The sequence below is a fragment of the Pogonomyrmex barbatus genome, unplaced genomic scaffold (genome assembly GCF_055798465.1).
Source record: "Pogonomyrmex barbatus isolate J1 unplaced genomic scaffold, ASM5579846v1 scaffold18, whole genome shotgun sequence".
NCBI classification, from domain to species: domain Eukaryota; kingdom Metazoa; phylum Arthropoda; class Insecta; order Hymenoptera; family Formicidae; genus Pogonomyrmex; species Pogonomyrmex barbatus.
In genome coordinates, this window is record NW_028297114.1 from 3,104,596 (window position 1) to 3,125,850 (window position 21,255).

General features: G+C 44.0%; 2 protein-coding genes across 4 annotated transcripts in view; both read left to right on the top strand.

The window, feature by feature from the left end:
• The window catches only part of LOC105426201 (uncharacterized), a 73,640-nt gene that overhangs the window by 41,042 nt on the left and 11,343 nt on the right, over positions 1-21,255 (top strand). The gene's annotated exons all lie outside the window — the stretch shown is intronic.
• Positions 325-21,156, top strand: Pits (Protein interacting with Ttk69 and Sin3A). Its single transcript, XM_089075014.1, has 5 exons — positions 325-2,310; positions 16,379-16,530; positions 16,713-16,899; positions 17,037-17,281; positions 17,383-21,156. The coding sequence occupies exons 1-5, from the start codon at positions 1,554-1,556 to the stop codon at positions 17,521-17,523; spliced, it is 1,482 nt and encodes a 493-aa protein (XP_088931140.1). The 5' UTR covers positions 325-1,553; the 3' UTR covers positions 17,524-21,156.

Below are 21,255 nucleotides of genomic sequence, written 5' to 3' on the forward strand. Positions count from 1 at the left end.
TCTTACTCCAATAGATCCCGGTCGCTGCCTACGTGTCCCCCTAGGGCATCCCGCAGCGCGCATGCGCAGCCTCGCGATTATGACGTCATGCACCATGACGCCACAACGTCCGATTGGCGGAGCGCATCGTCGTCGTCGTCGTCGTCGGCGTCGTCGTAGCTGTTTTTTACGGACGAGGATGTCGCGGGTCGAGGGGAGGACGGCTTGGCAATGGCTCTTGGTGGACGACGGGGTTAGAGAGGCGCGGGCGCGAGAAAAAGCGAGAGGGAGAGAGAAAGAGATGGCGAATAGGGATTCGATGGTGCGGGGAGGAGAGGAAGATCGTACGAGCGGCGACGAGCATGGCCGAGTAAACGCGAACTCATGTGAGTGAGCGAGAGAAGGAAGGCTCTGCAAGATCGAGAGAGAGAGAGAGAGAGAAAGAAAGATGGGGCTCTACGTCGGGAGAGGTGGGAATGCGACGGGTCTAGCAGCTCGGCTTTACCGCCGCATTCTCGAGCGTTCGTCTCTTCGTGCGGCAACCGGACGAACGGACGCACGTCTCGCGCCCGATATCCGTGTTAATTTCGTGTGTTCATCTCGTGCTCGTGACGGAAGAGAGAAGGAGAGAAAATACCGCTTACGCGACGACGTTCGTCGTGCTCGCGTGCGCTGGCGCTTTCGCGGTGAGTCGCCGCCGCTCGTTTCCTTTCCCGGTGCGTGGCACAGTGAGACACAGTGAGACAAACTAGAGTAATACGCGGGACTTGTGCACGCGTGGGTCGTCTCGAGCCTCCTCGAGAGGGTGCGCGGTAAATTCGCAGAGTGGAGTGACGCCGCGAATTCCCGCCATCGCGATTCGGACGGGCGCCATCGCGGACCCGTTCTCGCGCGTATCGTCGCTCGCGCTCCGGTGAGATCCCCCTTGTCCCCCCTCCCCCTGACCGCCTCCCCCGGGTGTCCGCTCGCGGGAACTCGAAGCGCGGGCGAGTTACGGGCGTCGTCGGGGCGTCGCATCGCGCGTTCGTCCTTTCGCGGCTCATGTGCCCGCGAGTCGCGACGACGGAGCGCGCGCGAGACGGGAGGTGGTTGACGTTATCGTTGTCTTCGTCGTCGTTATTTCGAGCGACGGCTGTTTCTCGGACGAGCAGTGCGACGGAAGCTCGGGTGGCGTGCGTGCGGGATCAAGCCTCGTTTCGCGGAACGGAGTGATCCGGGAGAAAAAGAGAAGAGGGAAAGGAGGAAGGTAGATAGAGCGAGACGGGGGACGACAACGACGACGACGACGACGACGACGACGCCGCCGTCGTGTGATTAAACGCGAGGGATATAATTCAGATATACAGCCCGCGGTTAGAGCGAGATAAGAACCCGGGACAAGGATATACGTGCGCGCGAAAGGGAAAGAGGGGCGAACAGTGGATGTGAAGTGATAAGGCTCCGAGGGCGGCACACAGTGGACGATTAACACCTTCTCCCCTCCTCCCCCACGCCTCCGGGCAGTGCCATCGTCACCGTTATCAAACAGCGGGAGAGTCCCTCAGCGCGCCGACACCACGTTTCTCGCCGGCAAGATGATGGGCAAACGGACGCAGTGTTATCTGTGCGATCTGCCCAGGATGCCGTGGGCGATGATCTTGGACTTCTCGGAGCCGGTGTGCCGCGGCTGCGTCAATTACGAGGGCGCCGACCGCATCGACCTCGTTCTCGAGTCGGCGAAGCAGCTGAAGAAGGCGCACGGGTTCCAGGACGCGCGGCCGTCCGCCTCGAAGACGTACCGCACCGCGGCGGGCCACACCGAGCACAACGGCGGGACGAATCTCGACGTGCTGCCGATACAGAACACCAGCCAGAGCCACTCGCGCCACCACAACATCGCCGCCGGCTACTCGCAGCTGCACCATCGCAACTCCATCACCGAGTTCAACTCGGGCACGGCGGCGGCGGCGGCGGCGGCCGCGGCCGCTCGACAGCAGCAGCAGATCGGCCGGCAGCACGGCGAGGAGAGCCACGAGATCGCGAACGGCATGAGGAGCAATAACGTGCGACTGCCCAACGCCCATCTGGCAGCGGTGGCCGCGCACCACGTGAACCTCGGTCACAACCGCGGCATCACCCAGCTCAAGCGCAACATCTCCTCGATCGACGAGGACGAGCACGTCGAAAAGCGGCTCTCCCTCGAGGAGCAGCATCCGGTCAGACCACCGTTGACACGCGGCGATTCTCTGCCAGCGGTGAGCCTTGCCGTCAGCTACGTGCAGGAGAGGAACAAGGAGAAGCATCCGGTGAGAGCGCCCAGCTTCGAGACGGCGACCACCTTCAAGGCCAACGGTGAGTTTTCCCTCCGTTTTTGGGTCGCGCCCGCGCCGCGATCGATCGATCGGGCGGCGACGACGGCGGCGGAGGAGGCAGCGGCGACGACGATGACCGCGGTGGGTTCGCCCCGAATCGCGATCGCCTCGTGGATTCTTCTTGTCATCGTCATGGCACTCGGAACTTGACCAGGCGAGACCGCAGAATGGAATGTTCGATACTGCGACGTGACCGCAGCGGCGCGAAAACGCACCGCACTATCGCTTCATCCCTTTATTTGTTTGCGAACTCCGGATGAATACGAATTGAATGCGAGATCGATCTCGAAAGCTTTATTCCGGAAAAGCGAATATTTATAAAATGTAGAGACGAGATAAACCAAGGACGCGTGTAGTTTCTTGCAAATTTGTACGATTATGAAGAGACAGGCAATGTTTTTATAGCAGTCTTTTCGCTGTCAAAATTTTTATCGGATGAATGAAATAGATCTGTCAATGCACAATAAAATTAAATATTTTTATTTTTAAGCCGTGTGGAAAATATGTTTTATTGCATCTTGATAAAAATCGATTTTCTTCTAGGAAAATGAGATTAGATAGAGATTTAGATTTCACAGATATCTCGGATTTTTCATAAACTATTCATTCATAAGACAATTTATACGACAATTCATGTATTTATTACATGAAGAGCTTCAGGAATAATTTATGAAATAAAAAAATTGCTTTGTAACGATCGATATTTAACAATGAACTTAATTTAGCACAGCTAAATTGATAATATATAAAAATATCAATTTTAAAAATCTGAGAATTTCGTCATCATATCGTATTTTCTATAAAGATTTAATTTCAATAAAAGTAGTACAAATTATGTCTTACATTTTCCTATAATAAGTGTAATTATGACTGAAAAGCAAAAATATATAATAACTTCGATAATAATAATATATAATAATATATAATAAATTTCGATTTATTTTCTTTTATGAAAGAAATTAGGTGTATATTAGATATATATTAGGTGTCTATTAGATGTATATTAAGTGTCTATTTATCTGTCGTCTTCGCTTCGCTTCTATATAAAAATAGATACACAGGGATTAGTGGCGAAACACAAAAAGTACCTTCTTAAGCATTCTGGCTTTACGCTACGCGCACGTTGTAGTTGGACGTAATTTTTTAGCGGACGGCGTTCTGGCGTTTTTATCGGTCCCTACTATAAATAGTTGAAGAGGAGGGCTGTGTGCACAGCCATTCGTTCGTGGCCATCTGGCGAAGAGGCAACGTACGCACACGCGTACACGTTCACGATGACGAGGACAATCGTGTCGGGAGATCGCGTTAAAAGGAAATAACGTCCTCCGTTGTGTCCTCGCTCCGTTCTTTCTCTCTCTCTCTCTCTCTCTCTCTCTCCCTCCCTCCCTCCCTCCCCCATTTTACTCTCTCTCTATCTTTGTCTACCTCTCCATCTTCGATCGGCGTCCGAACGCGTACAAAAGAGACGTACGTCGAGCACGTGATGGGACGACCAAAAGATACACACATTCAGTTGCCATGTCGTGACGTGTTCAATCAGGTGACGTCACGCCGCCGTCGCCGTCTGGCCGCCGTATTTATACCCGATGAATGAGACCGTTGTGTGCCGGTCGCTCAATAACGAGCGAGTCCCGCTCGCGAACGCGAATTTTCGCCGGGCGGGACGTCGGCGTTTCGTTTACACGTTCGACGTGTCGCGTTACCTTACGTTACGTTACGTTACGTCGCCCTCGCGTCGTGTTACGCGCGCGGATAACGCCGCGCGTAAGATAAGGGGAGGCCGCGCCGTAGGACGAAGCGCGCAGCCTCCCGGGTCCTCTCCTCTGCCGTCACTTCGCGATGCACGCGAAGCATGATAAATCTTGTTTGGGGCACGCTCGCGACCGCGGAGTGACTTCACGCGTCTTTACGTCTCTCCTTTACGTCATGATGCGATACACGGAATCACGTCACGATTAGACTTGTTCTTTTCGAACCTGAACTGAATCTCTTGCAGCGTGCATCTTTTTCCCTTCTTTCTTTAACTTAGTGGAAAAGAGAGGAAAGATAAATAATGCAAAAGGTGTAGCTAACAAGAACAGGTCTGTTAAGTCGCTCCGGTTTTGCTTTTTAACGAGTTATAGCGACGTGCCGACGATGAGAGAGATCGGGCGACCGACGTGTCGGCGATACTTATCTTCGTTGTCATCGAGCGAAAGCACATAACGGGGTCTTATCACAGATAAACGTGAAAAAAAGTTCACTTTTGTTCTTCATTTCTGCATGGACGAGAAAGAAAGAGAGAGAGAGAGAGGGGGGGAGAGGGAGAGAGAGAGAGAGAGAGAGATATGAACGTCCGGAACGAATTGCAATTATCGTTCTTAGACTTCCGTTATTTTAACGATGCTGCTAATTGAGCTTTTCTTTAAGAGGAATAATCTCGAGCATGATTATGAGCATAATTATGAGCGAGTACTCGGAAAAGTACGAGAACCTTTCGATCGGAAATCAAAACCAGAAGTCTGAAATCTACGATCGCACGAGACTCGGACTTCGACACGCGAAGTAGCCTTTGCGCGCGCATCGTTCGATCGTATACTCCGCTGCATGACCAGGCGAGTGCATTCGCACTTTGCATTCTCTGTTCTCTTTCCTGCCACAGCTGCCCCCTCTCTCCCCTACCCTATGAACCGCCATCCTTTGTCGCGCGACGCGTCGCGAGATTCTCGCGTTTCTCGCGTCACCGCTTTTCAGTCTCGTCTCTCGTCATTCGTTCGTTCGTCATTCGTTCTCTCTCTCTCTCTCTCTCTCTCTCTCTCTCTCTCTGCCTCTGCCTATCTCTCTTCTCTTCTCACGATTTCCCTCTCCCTCGTTACATTGCGGCGACGAAACCGGTCGCGAGGTTGTCTCTCCTCCGTACGCGGTGACATTTCGCCGGGATAACTGTAGCGTGCCCTCCTTTTCTTGCACACTTTTCGCGCCGGCGGAGATACGCGACCATTGACGACGCGGTAGCGACGATGACGACGATGACGACGACGACGTCGGTGTCGCGTAACCCTACCCTAACCTAAGTTAACCTGACCCTATGTTCGCGGAGCGGCACGGTGACCTTGCTCGTCGACCGTTATTTTGACATTCGAAATTGGTGAGAGCTTCTAGGTGGGGGTATGAGTATATTCGTCAAAGGATATTGTTGTTTAAATTATTTAAACAAAAAAGAAATATTTGTCTATCATTCTCAAAATGTCTTTTATCTACTTCCCCGACCCGATTGCATCGATAATATTTTGACTTTAAGCGAGATGTAAAACTGAATTTTTTTGCCAACCTTGTAGAAACAATAAATACTTTTAAACCTAAAATACTTTTAATTCGCACAATTGATCTTAATAAAGTGCAAATTAAAACATTTATTGCTTTTGCTTCGGTACGATAATCGGATTTTAGATTCATAGATTGCTTTGCGTTTCTACGAAAATCACGTGGATTCTCATTCAGGGCTATATTTTGATTATAAAATAAAACTTGTGAATTTTCGAGCTACAAGTTTTACGTTCTTCTCGGAACAATGGAACGCTCCGCGAAAACGGAGTCGCGGATAACAATGTTTTCGATTGTTTCGTGAGTAATAAATCTCGGAGGACGATAACCTGAGATTGGAAATGCACGCACGCGCGCGCGATGTTTTCGAGACACCGATGCAATGACGTAGGATGCCACGCGCACATAAACAGCTGAGTATATAATATATTGTCCCGCCGTCTGATATCAGTCGCGTTATCTCACCCGATAACGGCTGCAGGATAATCAGCGATCGCGAACAGCGAGCGCGTTATCGCTGTTATTCAATGCGTACGTGTGCGCTTTATTTAAAATATTTTCTGTTGCCTAGCCTGTAAATTTAAAGATATTAAAGATAAAAAAATTGCATAAACATTATCTCAAAAATAAAATCTTATTAGTTTGCTATATATGAAAAATGTTCACGGAAATCCCGTGAAAAAAATCTTCAAAACGAATAATTCTTTTATATCTGATCACGCGATAGTAATTTCTACGTCATTATGTTTTTATCGCAAACTCTTTACACGGCTATCGGTTTTGTTTATTTTAATTATAAAATTTTTATTCTGCATAGTTTTATTTTTTTATAAATTTATTGTCTCTCGGGGGTATTACTGATTACCCGTCGTGTCGGCATGCGGTTACATTGTGTTATCGCCGTGAAAATACTATTGTAACAAAGTAACCGAGGGAAAAAAAGTCCATCACAGAGAAGCGAGATTTGCTTGTTTTTCCTGCTGAGCTTTTTTTATCCTTGAGGTTACTGTTTCCGTTCAAAAGACAGCGTTCATGTTTTACGTATACGCGAGTCCCGATAAAAATAGATTATCGCTGGCAAAGATTGGGGTCTGGAAATAAACGCGAGAAGGAGATCGTAGAAGAGAAAGGGAGGGAGAAAGAGGACCTTCGAAGTCCGGAGAAATTTTGCTTGTTATTCGATTCGGCCTTCGATTATTGATCTTTCGCAACTATGTTTGATAGATTTTGCTATTTTGTATAATTTCGCTTTATACATTTTGCGAGAGCAATTCGTGAGTACGAAACAATTTTCAATATGCTCTCGAATTTTAATGCTGCAAATATGGCAAACCTTTGTATGTAAAAAGAGTACGTGAAAAATAGGGACGTGAAATATTTTATAATTTAATAAAATGTTTAACAAAACGTTAACAAAATGTTTTTGATGATTTGATAAAATATTTTTTGTTTTAATAAACCGATCGTCATCGCCGTTCCATTATCGTCAAGATTCGGTTTTCTAACACGACGTTATAAATTGTCCAATCTTCTTACTGGAAATCAACCATCTCGCGTTTACATCTACGTGCTGCGTTATTCTGGACTATCATTCGTCATCCGGGTTTGCCGGGTTTATAACGAACGGATGTTCTCGCGTGCTGACAGTATCGTTTTCCTTAATGGAAACCGAATCTCGCAAATGGACGTAGCTGTAACTTCACGCTCCTCCATTTAATCTTACGTATATTTGATAACCTATTAGAAGCTAGTCCCCTCCCACTTTTAGAAATAACTTATTTTGAGAATTGTGCTGAATTGTGCTAGATTTGTGCTACATTGTGCTCGAATTTTAAAATTATAATGTGAAAAATGTCATAAAAAATGAAAAAAAGCTGTGCTAAGCGTATATGTTAGATATGCATTTATATGCTCTTTAGATGACTGATACAAGAGTAAATCATTTATATATTTTTTTTCCCAAATCTATTTTTTATCATAACTTCTATTGTTATTATTTTTTAAAGATAATATTTTGGCACAATGTTAGCACAACCTAGCACAATCGAGAAAATTAAAAAAATCGCAAAATGGGGGGCTAGCCTAAAATGTTTTTTTTTTTTTTTTTTCATTTTACAATCCAATCAACGCTTTTAAAAAAATCTCTCATACAACGCATGAAATAATAATCTTACGTTCGTTTCATAGAGAATACTAATTTAACGAAAAATTAAGTAAGATTTCAATTTTTACCTCCAATATATTTTATACACACACGCACATTATATAATTTCAAGTTCCTTCACATGATTTGTCATGCATATGATATTGCGTCAGCACGCGCTATTTCCGTAATATTCGACGTTGCTTTCCTCATTAAAGACCTCCAAAGCTCTCATCTTACCGATTCATTTTCCGTTCGTGCTAGTGGCGTAACTTCTCGCACGAGTTAACCTATCAATAATGGATTAGCGGTGGTAAATGGAGGAGAGAGAGCGGGATCGCCCGGCCCTCCCCCCCTCTCTTTCTCTCTCTCTCTCGCGGAGGCCACGTACGGAACGCTCGGAATTAAAGCGAACGTGATCCGCCGGTTGTTTGCCAGAGAGCATCTCGTTTCGCGAGCGAGCGTTAAGCACGTACGTTACGTCAGTCGGTTTCCGTGCGGCAACGTCAGTCGCGATCAATCATGCGGCAAGAGCGACGGCAGATACGGTCTGTCGACTGGCCTGTTTGATGACCGGCCAAAGCGCCCGCTCGCGCGCGCACTCACGTTCGCGTACGTGCGACAAGGAGCGAGCCAAAACGGCCGGGGGGGGGGGAGGGGGGGAGAAGGGAAAGCCGGAGACTTTGTTCTCGTATTCATGCGCCGAACGTAGCGCGGAACGCCAAGCGCCTTCCGTCATATCGGACAGATCGAGACCAGCGGCGATAAACAAACCCGGAGATCCGAGTGTAAGCTTCGAATATCCGCGGGTTCGATAGGATAAATCCCTCCACAGTGCATCGAGATGCATTGTCCGGTGAACAGAATAGGGGAATTGATAAGCGCGCATGAAACCACGAATTCGATAAACTCGCGATTAAAGTAAATTCAAGTATTAACGGAAAGGATGTGTATATATTTAATTGCCAGTTGAATTAATTAAGTTTAATTAAAGCTGTCTTGTCGAATCTTGAGAAAATTTATGTAACATAGTATAAATTTATATTTTATAAGAAAATATAAATTTAAATAAATTAAATATTAAATATTAAATTAATTTTAATAATTAAATATATGATACAAATTTTCTAAAGATTTGACAAGACAGCTTTAGTTAAACTAATTAATTTAACCGGTCCTTAACTCGTTAGATGATGTTTATACATGGAGAGTACAATTTTGCTGGCAAATGTAAAACCTTCAAAATTATTATGTGGGATGCTTAAACATAATAATATTGCAAAATTTGCAATTTTTTTATCTCGTAGCAACCAATTCGAACGTCATGCATAATAATTTTGAAGGCCTAACAAAATTATTTGTGGATCAAATTTTTAGATTTGCTAACAAAAATTCTTTCTGTGTATTATTTTTGTTAACGTGATTATTGAAACACAGTTATTAAATTTGGTTGACGCATGAAAATGACAAATTAGAATTTAGAGGCTATGAATTATATAATTGAGAATTTTGCTAAATAATTTTGTCACTTGATTGCCAATGAAGTTACTCAATTAACGTCGTTCCAATATCACGCTCGATGAAATAAAAAAAAAAAAAAAGAAAAAAAAACATTAATATCTATTTCATGTCACGGAAACAAACACAAACATCAGTCTGTTATTTATTAAAAAATAATATGAAACCTAGAGAGAGAGAGCTTTCTGTTTTCTCGACATATTTTTTGAAAGAAAATAAGCAGATTATCCCTCGCGAAATTAATTGGATATAAATTTCTAAGCGAAGAAAAACAGAATGGGAAATGGGAGAATAAGCCTGCGAAATGCGAATCGTAGTAGTGGCGAGAGATAAACAGCGGTTGGACGAGTCGCGGGTTTCGCAACGATCGTTGCCACGTATTGTGAGCGGCCGATCGATCGCGTATAGATAGATACTTAGCTCTCCTGCCCTACGTCATCGGGACGAGTTTCACGTACGTATACGCGTATACACGTATGGGCAGAGCGGAGAGCGCGTGTACACACGGCAGACATAAATGCGTATGCGACGACGACCAACCATGACGACGTGCCTGTGGAGGGGCTGTACTTTCGAAACAAGGCCACTATAACCGGCGATACGCATTGTCCAGGGACGTGCGAATTTATGTGTACACGCGTGTTTTGGGAAGGCCGGCTCGATCTCGTTTGGCGCGTGAATCTCGTAACGCGATTGGATGTTGGCGCGATCTCTTGACTCCAACGCACGGAAAAAAGTGGTCTTAAATCGAGACGTTCTCAAAGCGATGACATAATCTTAAAAATTTTAAGCTTTTGACTTTATAATGATGCAAGTATTACTTTTGCTTAATTCAAGATTAGAAATCTACATGAGGATTATAATATTCCTACTTATATATGAGAATATCTATACTTGCTTCGATATTCAAATTTAGTTAAATCAAAACTAAGATTTGTTTAAGATTTTAACATTCTTGCTTATATATGAATGTGTAATAATTTTTTATTTAAAACTAATTTTTTTTCTATGCGCTCAAGAAAAAAATTCCGAGTGCGAGTGAAGTTAAACTATTAAATAAATAAGGTTGAGTTGTTGAATAGATAGTTGAAAAATATAATTTCTTTTAAACTTTTTGGAACCATTAGAGAAAGAAGAAAATGATTTGCCTAATTTTTCGGTATGAATTTGAGTGTTTCTGATTCTCTTTAAGATATCTCATGCACGTAATTCTCGATATAGAAATTTAAAACAATGTTTACGTACTCGAGAGAGATAAAGAGAGGTAAAGGGTGAAGCTCGGTGAGCGATAAGATTACGCTTGATTTCTTCAGCTTCTTTCCGATGATGATTCCAATCTTCACGTGATTACTGATTGCTTTGTTGAGGAGGAAATATGCGAAACGTCTATTTGAATCACTGCCTAGGCTCGTGCGTTTTAACTGTGAGTCATCGAAAATAATAAAATTTTATTTTAGCGACAGAAGTAGCGTAAACATCGTAGATATATATATATATATATATATTTATATATATAAATTTTTGTTATTGCCGTTCTCTATTGGTCTAATCACGTAACCGCTAGTTATTATCTATTCTTAAATAAAAATTTATTCTGATATGCATGTTTCTGCATACATGTACGTTAACCTTTTCTATTTCACAAAGCTACATAATACACTATGCAAATATATTCTACAGAGTCTAAGGTTAGCAACATTTTCTCAGTGACGCACCTATGAACGGAGCCAATCCAACGGAGCCAAACGATCAGATATTTGATGAAAAAAACCAATAATCTAATCGATTATTGATTTTTTTCGTCAAATATCTGATCGTTTATCAGATAAAGATAAATTTGTATGACGCGAATTGATTAGAGTTTCATTCGAATATTCAGCTGAGAGTAATATCTGTTTAAGCGAGATTACAGATTAATGCATTTAATTTCAGTCATAGAAGGAGGATGTAAAAAATTGAAGGATATTTAATTTATTATTAAAACATTGAATTTTGTGTTAAAATTAACCTAAGATTATTTCATTCCGAACGGATAATTTCAGAAAGTCGACGAGATATATAAGAGTAGAATATGTAAGAAGCGCATTGTCTCATTATGAAGAAACCAAACGCTGTCACTTCGCACAAGTTTCCTTAGTTCAAGTCGGAAGGTCTTTGAATATCTTGACATTTTTTTCGCTTCCACCTCGGTTTCCGTTTCGCGTGGCCAAATTTATTTTTTCAGAAACAAGCTCGTTTATCGAGAAACAGCGGGAAATGCCGCGCAGTTTTTCCGAGTAGCGACCCGAGTCGCGAAAGCCGCTCCGAATAAATCGCGAGCGCACGGCCCTGATCGAGTGTGACTAAGCCTCGGCCGCCTACATGCGTGATGCGATGTGTCTGTTACGGGGAGAGGAGAAGGAAGAGAGAGAGAGAGAGAGAGAGAGAGGGAGAAAGAGAGAACGCACGTTTTCCCTCCTCATCGCTCCGTCGTTTCTCTTCCTCCTCGCGCGATCTCTCGCGAGAATGGAGAGACGTCGCTGGTCCTCAGCGCTGTATCGGATCCGTCACGGAAAAGTACCGGTCACACATCTATCCGGTGGCACTCTATCTATCCTTCTGCATCCCTCTCTCTCTTTCTCTCTCCCTATCGGCTCCGTATACCGTAGGCGAGGCCTCGGTGACTCGCGCGCGTATATACACACCGTCGGGCGGTGACGCGGGGCTTGCGACGGCGGGGGGAGGAGGCGGGGAGAGAGGGAGGGGACGGAGGACGCGTATCTGCACGCGCGATTGCGTGTCACCGCGAACAGCCGTGACCGAATGATGACTCTTCCCGCTCGCTCCGATAAGTCGGCCGTTTGTTAGTAGTACAGCGGGAGAGCCGTTCGTTCCTCGCCACGTCGCCGTCGCCGGACCTCTAACCCTTTCCGAGCGAGATGCATCCGACGTTTATATATCGAGGCGCCTCGTACACGGCCGCCGTGTTGTGATACACAGGCACCGCGCGCGTATTTTAGCTCCACGGTTAAAAATAGCGTTTGACGGACGAGTATGACGTTTCGTATTTGCAAAAGAAAAAAACGATGAGGCGAAGGGAGGACGGAGCCGCTACCGTTACGGGATCTCTTTTTTCGATCGTAGATTATGTCGGTTTATAAAAAAATATTTTTTTCAATTATTTCGAATGATTAAGAGAGGCGTTTCTATAGATTTCTGGTTGCCGCAAGCTAAATCACTCCACCACTTTCCACTCCAGGTGTAAAATAATTGAGAATAATTGAGATTTAATATGCAAAGTGGTTTTGCGATATTTCAAGACTTTTTATAAAAGAGATTAACGAGATATTCTTGAGATATTCTTGATTTTCTGATCAAAAATCATGATTGTTCCACTGTTCCATAATAAGTTGATCCACTATAAAATGTATATTTTTTTTTATATCTTACTTTTTAATTACATTACACAAAATTTTAAGTAAAGAGTTTTGCTAAGATAGATAATATAGACTTTTGCAAAATTCTGTATTAAAATTCTTCCTAACATGACTGCAAAATAAAATACCATATTTTTATCGCAAAAAAAACCATTTTTATATATTAAATCTCAATTATTTTGCAAATCTGACATGAAAAGGTTTAACTTCATCATTGTCGGTATCGAAAAATCTATAAGAAACACTTTGTCTGATTCAAAATAACTTTTCGTAAATTAATTGTTATAGGATATATATCTGTGATGTGATTATAGAACAAATTTTTAGAAAAGTGATCCTGTTCACCGAGGACTATTACGGACACTTGAATTTTATCCGGCGGATTAGCATTCTGTTCACGATCGTTTCGAGTACGAGATCATATGCGCGTCAATCAAATATTGATGATTGATCCGTCGGTTTCGTTATTAATCGTCCTCTCATTAATCATATTAATTTTCCAAAATTTGCCGTCGTAATTGCGTAATCATCTAGCATTATTTTCGCGCCGATATTCCAGAGTCAGTGCGAGAGTGTCACGTGCGCGCGTTTCGAAAGTAACATACATGCAAATCAAGACTCCAAGATTCCTCGTAAACAAGCGCTATCGCGCCACTTTGTTTCCGAATTTCGTTTATATTTATAGTTATCGAGCGTGGACAAATCATTTCGGTCGTCCGCGATAACATATGTGCACCGGGACGTCCTTGTATTCCAACAGGAAAAGAAGAGAAAAAGAAGAAGTCAGCCGATATCAAAAGCCAATACCACGATACGCGCTAAACATAGAACAACTCAAACACGGAATATCGCAATATTTCAAAGTTCGATTTATTTCGCTCGAATTATTCGCCCGTAATCGCAAAGCGTCCGGAGCCTCGGCGCGCGGCGAGAGCAGAAAAAAGGGAGGAGGGGGAACCGCTAAAGTTTCGAAAGTTCCGGTCGGTCGAGGAGTATTTGGAATGTATATCGTTGTACGAGTATAATGACCGTACGTGAGCGGAAATCCGTCGAGGCCCCGAAGACGACGACGCTTGTCGTCGCTGTCTGTGACGCGCGCGTGAAGGCGTCGCGCCAAATGTGCGTAAATCGAAGCGAGTATATATTCCGCTTGCTCCCGCGACGAATCGTGATCGCGATTGGCAGCGTTGAACGAATCGCGGGAGACGATCAGCGTGAAGAAAAGGACATACATACGTCGCACTTATTATGCCCGTCATATCGCGCATTATGTTCTCGGAAAACAAGCCGTTCCGCTTAATCCCCCGAGCCCGAGTTGACAATTCCCGGAAGATTGATCTCGGCACACACGCTGAACGGGTTCGGTAAAAGGCGGAAATTACAAGCTTCGATATCGTTTCTTCCGTCGAGTCGACGCGGGAGACCTGTCGTTTCTCTCTGTCGGGCTTTGTACCGAATGAAAGAGGCGGCAAAAGCTACTTTCCAAGTGAGGAAAGAGCGGAGTAAGCGAAGCTCGTAACCGCGTGATTTTGCCTCGATTACGCCGAAATATTCTTTTCGATTTTACTTGACGATTCGATTCCACGTGACAAACTTTGTGTGACAAAATAAGTACTCAATGCAAAATAATACTCGAGATTTAAGCAATAAATAATAAGATAAAAGTAGGCTTCGTTAATGCGCAATATATATTATAATATTTTTTTGCAATATAATCGTTCCGAATTAGTAAATATTATTAGTATATTATTAGTAAATTCTATAAAAAGTGTAAAAAATACAAGATTTAGTCCATCGAGTAATGACTTCTCTCTGATCTATTTTTTTTTGATGATACGGTTTTCCCTTTCCAGTGAACTACGCGATGATTTGATTATTCGTAATCTTGACAAGCTAAATTTGAAATTATAATACCACAATTATTGACAATTAACTTTAATATTACTGATATATTAATTGAGCGCCTTCTCTCAAAATCTACAAATAATTTGTTGCAAAAAACACCACCTTCAGTCAGAAGACATCATCCGGGGTTATTTAAATCCTGTTTAGCTCGCAGATCACGGGGACAAGCGAGAATACATGCAGAAGAGTCACGTGTAGAGGCTGTAACGCCGATAGAAATTACATGCCGTATGTGACACGATAAAAGCGTGGAGTGACTGAAAGAAGTAATCGGCCCGCGATACATAAAACATCGGGTAAACGATCGGCGCGTGTCGAAGGCCAATGACGATACGACGCAATACGGTAAACGTGGCCGTGTCGTGATGATATGTCGCCCGTAGTCGTTGCCCGTATGCGACTTGCGTGTTAATCGCCTTCCCTGCGATTCTTAAGTGGCTCGTCGAGTAAACATTATCAAAATGCATCGCCTCGTGACAACGCGCGGATTTACAACCGTCGCGAATAAGGCCGTCCTTTCGGTAGGAAACGTAGATGATGAAATCGATCGAAAGCTCGAGATAATAATTGACGAATAATTTGTCTGCATAGAAACTAATATTTTTGCGGTAAAGACAAATTCCCGACATTTAAAGTTGCGAAAGTGAAGTGTAGTCCTTTTAGAGTTTCGAGTACGTGAGTATGTAGATTCATCCTAAACGATAGAGACACATTGGATGCCTTCTATATTTAAGTTTACAGCGATTTAATTGACATTAGAATATTTTTCTAGAAACGGATGTCTCCGCTTGCGGAGAAGTCAAAGGTCAAATATATTTTAACTTCGTAACGATTAGGAGGAGTATTTTAGTTTCCGGAATTTTCTCGACGAGGCGCGAAGTTCCACCGCGGGTACCGCGGAAATCTCGATTCGAGGTCCATCGAGCGACCTTGAGAAATACCTTACGCTCCTACGACGTAATCGAAAGGGTGCGCGGATTCGGAAGGTAACGATTCGCTTGTATTCTCGCCTCGTAGCTCACGATCGTCTCGCCGCCATTATCGGCGTCGGGGAGAAAAACGACATTTATTTCTGCTCGCCAATGAAGTCATTGTGCTATAAAGGCGATTATTGTAAGGAGGGAAACATTCCGCGCAGATTGCAAAAAGTGGAGACGTGGGCAAGGACAATCTCGACACTCGCGATAAATCACGGTCGCTCGTCGTGCCGCGCGGCGGTATCGATCACTCGCGTTTCACCCTCGAGGGGAAAACCCTTAACAAACTTACCACCATCGTTCATCCACTTTCGTGGATCCAAGAATTTATATTTTAATAAAGAAATACGAGTTTAATGTTATTAAAAGAAGTCGCGTCAAACTGGGAGAACGCCTATTTAAATTTGATTAGATTGTGTAATTACTCTCTGCTTTACGCACGTTGAAAATAATAATTTAGGAGTTTACCTTGAAATAAGACGCTCGAATTTTGAAAGAAAAGAAAGTATGATCCATATATTTTATTTAAAGAAAAGAAATTGGAAGAAAATGAAACTGTATCTGTCCTGTATTTTCATAATTTCATAATTAATGCGTCTTTTTGGGGGTAAACTCCTGCGAAGATTTTTTTTCTAAGTAGAAATTTATTTTTCTTCAGCTTAATTTTTTTTTTTTCTTAAATGTTCGTCTCGGAAAATTCCTAGTGCCTGATATTTTGCTTATCGTACTGATTTATCCTTGCCTATATATTAAGAAGCATGTTTTTGACGATATGTATATTTTCAGGGGCATATGTTGGGCCATCCATACCGTTGGCACCGGCCAACGTTGCGGCCAACGGTGGAGGATCGCCTCTTCGTCCAAGAACGAGTCCTCCACCGCCGCCGCCGCCGAGCCAGGAAGGCGCCAACGATAATTCGCAATCGAATCATCATCAGGTATGTACGAGCCGCGCGTTAATTATCAGCTCAGCGCAGGCCATTCATAGCCGACGATCCATATTTATCTGTGCGTGACCAAACATTTCTGCGTGCCTTCTGGCCTGCTCGAACGCCCACGCGAGCGAGTCCATTATAAACTCGTAATCTTAGAATGCCAGCTGAAACGATAACGCTTTCAGAGCTCAACGAATGGCCCCTCACCGATGGCCGCCCTAATGTCAGTCGCTGACAATCTGACGTCACCCGAACCGGTGCCACAGCCGCCGAACAATCCCAGTCCCACCAGCAGAAGTCCGCCGACCACGGCCACAAATGCTCAACAACGCAGTGCTTCTAGAGGCTCTCAACACAGCCCGAACAGTTCAGGTAATTATACACATATTGTATCTTTTACATTTTACCTCGATATAATTATTCGTGTAGGGTTCACTGATTAGACTGAGTTAGATTTAGAACGCAACGAAGCGTGTCGAATAACGGTCGTAAACCGGGTAAATTTGCAGGCTCATCGGGTAGGCGGTCCAGTAGTTCAAGGCAAGTCTCATCGACAACCGTGACGACGTCTTCGGAGGGTGCGGTCGCTCAAGCTGCCGGCGCGGAACCTGTTACAGCGCCGACTCTCAAGTGCACGCTATGCCAGGAACGCCTAGAGGATACGCACTTCGTGCAATGCCCTAGCGTGCCGCATCACAAGTTCTGCTTCCCGTGCAGTCGGGACAGCATAAAGAGGCAGGGTGCCGGCTCGGAGGTGAGCATCCCGGACATACTTCTTCTTTTAGTAGCTTCTCTCGATACAATATTCTGTCGACGGTATTCATCAACGGTTTTCGTTTTCATTTTTTGTTTCAGGTTTATTGTCCGAGCGGCGAGAAATGCCCGCTGGCAAACAGCCAGGTACCGTGGGCCTTCATGCAAGGCGAGATCGCCACTATCCTGGGCGAGGATACCACGGGCACCGGGCTTAAAGTTAAGAAGGAGAGAGAAACTTAAAGACCCTCTTTCAATGTCGAATCAGGGCTCAATTTTCTGTCTCTCTTTAAATAGAGGGGCTGTTATATGGTTGGAACCATGAAGGGTTTCACCGAACGCTTTTGGTAACGGTGATAAAGACTCGTTGGCGACACGCGGGAGAGCCAACGAACGACTTGAGCCAAAGACGTTGTCTGGTGCGATACGGATTCTTCTCATGAAGTGTTGACGTCAATGATAAAGGGGGTTGTAGGGGTGAAAACAAAGAAAGAGAGGGTAGATAGGGTTGGGGGAGGGAAAGTGGACGAGTTGGTTTTAGTAGTTGTGATCGACGGTTAATGACGCATTTAGATGATGTGATCGGTATCGTTACGGTATTTTATCTTTCGCGGCCGGTTCTGAGAAGAAGTCTTTGGCAAATTGCATGCTGGCGGTCGATTGTTCTGCTGCACACATGTACATACGGATTTCGTAGAGAGCGGTTAATTGACGCGATGAAGGCAGCGCATTATTTTTCGCGGAGCAAGAGGAGCAAAGCGCGCGCGCGACGTTGAAACCGCGACGGCGATGGTGATGATAATTTGTTGCCCGGTTTGGGTTTGTACTTAGGCTCGATACGCCTTTTTTCATTGTCTCTTGTACCGCGAGTTTTGACTCGCGTTCTTTTACACATTTACAATACACAAACACGTACAACACGATACAACATAGACACGAGCATTCATACAAATATTCGAGACACACTTCACGCACACTTTGAAACGAAAACATTGACTTGATATCGCGAAACATACGCGACCGCATTGTATTTTTATTTTTTCTTCTTCGCGCGCGTCCAATACGATTGGAATCGTGGATTTAACTAATGACTAACGCGAGAGGCAAATTTCGTCTCCGCGGTTATCGCCGCCTCCTTTTTCTATTCTTTCGTTTGTATACTCTTTCTACCTATACTCTTCACTCGTTGTATTGTATAATAAACATATTATGGCGGACAATTTGGACCCAACGCACGGGTTTTCTGTACATTGTGTATATGTGTACATACTTATATTATTAATAAAACGTATGACTAAAAGAATTTTTAACATTTTTTTAAATGTGTACAAAAATCTATATTCGTTTTTGCGTTTTTTTTTTTTTTTTTATTAAATTATTATCCTCTGTCTCTCTCTCTCTCTTTCTCTCTCTTTCTTTCTCTCTTTCGTTTCATTTTTTCTTTTTTTTTCGCGATCGAAGTTGTATGCTGTCATCTCCGAAAAATGCTTTTTTTTTGGCGCGTAGAGGCACGCGATATCTTCCTTATTTGTTTTCGATTTTTTGCTCGCGAACACGTTTTATTTGCGTTCCGTACAATCGCGCTCGTCCGGTCTTCGGGGAAGAAAAAAATAAAAAAAAATATAGAATCACGTGAGACACGTGAGCATATCGCGCCATCCAGTTACTTCACAGAGAGGATTACGTAATATAATAAAGTCCAACTGTGCAACGTCCACTTTCGCCTTTAGTTTATGCGCTAGACCTTAAGTCGAGGGCCTTTTGGTTTTTCATTTTCACCGATGAAAAAGGCACGCCCGTCAAAATAGGAACCACATACTCGCTATGTCTAAACGATAAAAAAAAAAGAAAGAGTAAAGGGAAAAAAAAGCAGGCAGAGACACTCGCTGGACGCGCCCGAGGGGGATCTGTTTTTCCGCGTGACGATCGAGAGCGATCCTCTCGCGAAAAGGGGTACCCTTTTTTTTCTCTCGGGCGCGCGCGCGCGGGCGGCTCCTTTTGTATATATTTGTACAAAACAGATCGGCACACCTACACACAAGTACATACACACACATACACACATAAGCGAAAAGGGAGCGGTTGTCGAAAGTTGTCGCGAGCAGGAACGAAGCGCTTGGAAAAATATGAGGATAAAAAAAGGGGAAGCTTCGTCGCAAACGGATTTTATTGAGGTTCGAGATATCCTCCGATTCCTCATCGACGACATGCTCCCTCGATTCAACGGCGACGGGTGATATTTCGAAGCGACGGTCCAAGCGCGTTTAAATTTGTAACGTTTATGTCATACGATCATGAGGTTGCAAATGATGATATCACAGTTTTGCAACGTAATTAAAATCAGGAAAGCTATAGGAAAAGAAAGATCAAGAGTGACTCGAACCATCTATGTATACACTTATCGGCAAAAATTAAGGAACGAAGCAATTACCATAGATTGTTAAGTATATTTTATTCGTTCGATGTCAGGCACAGGAGATGCATGTGTGTTTCCCGAAATGCACGTCTCCTGTACCTGATATACATAAGAAAGATACAGAATATATTGAACAATTAATACGCGCGCGCGCGTATGTGTGTGTGTGTGTGTGTGTGTGTGTGTGTGTGTGTGTAAAATTGTTTAACTTTTGTCGATAAGTGTGTACACGTCGCGATACAAGTGTAAACGCGCTTTAGCGTCGTGCAAAAGCCGCCACAACAACAACAACGAGGATGACGTAGACGTCAAGGGAGCGCTATACTTCTTAGCAATACTTCTTACAGCTGTAACGCGCCGTCCGCCGTCGAGTTTCGGAGTTCAAGAGGACAGCATCCCTCTGGGTCTGGCTTGGTCTGGCCGAGGCTCGACGGCGGCAGGCTCGCATCTTTTTCACGCAGGACACCAGTTTTCTCGCGCGAGCCTGCGCTCTCCTTTTAACGTGCTAAATACGTGATGACCTTTGTATCGGGCAAAACGAGAGAGAGCCTCTCTCGACGACGAGGGCTTGGTCGTCGCGTGTCCAGTCGCATCACACTTTCCGTATATGTATATATATATATATATATGTATGTATATATATATATATGTATGTATGTATATATATATATATATATATATATATATATATATATATATATCCGTTGTCTCTCTCTCTCTCTCTCTCTCTACCGATGATAATTCCAAAAGAGGATATCTCATTGGGTTATCTCGTTTCGTGTCCGCGCGCGCGGGGCTCTCTCGGAATTTCTCTTTCTCGAGACGGTGCTTTATTGTACGAACTCCGTGATACGAATTAATTGTTAATTATCGGAACGATATCGAGATTGCTCGACATTACTCCCCGTCCATCTCCGTTGCTGTCATTGCTGTCATTATCGTTATCGGTCGACTGGAGATGAACGGAATTGGGGCGCGTAGGGAATCGAGAGTATTGCGAAGCAACACGTCGTACGGGTTACGTCAAAATAACAACGCCGATGGCCCGCGACGACTTCTTTATCCGTTCTTATTCGTTACATCGACGACCAGGCCCAAGTCGCCAATCTCGGCTTTTTTTTTCTCTCAATGAGGCGCGCACGGAGGGACGCGCGACAGTCCTTCCCCGATCGAAAGCGAAAGAAACGAGGAACTCTCACGCTCGTAATTCGTTCCGTTTTGTCTCCTATCATCCTCTTTCTTTCTATTTTTTTTCCTTTTTTTTTCCTTCCTTTTTGAACGATTCTCGTATAGCTATGCAGATACACGAAGAGATATGACGAAACAATACGTCGAATAGCAATTATAGTAGTGGATAATGAAAATTTTCTAGTATACCATACCTCGAGGAACGTGTAACATTGTACTGTTTATCGTATGTATGCAACAAACAAAAAACAAAATATATGTGTTGATGTGAATGATGCGTTTCTTTTATTCTCACCAACCACCTCCGCACGGACATCCTTGCGTCCATTGTCCAAATTATGACCTAGATATCTATTTTGAGAACTCTGATA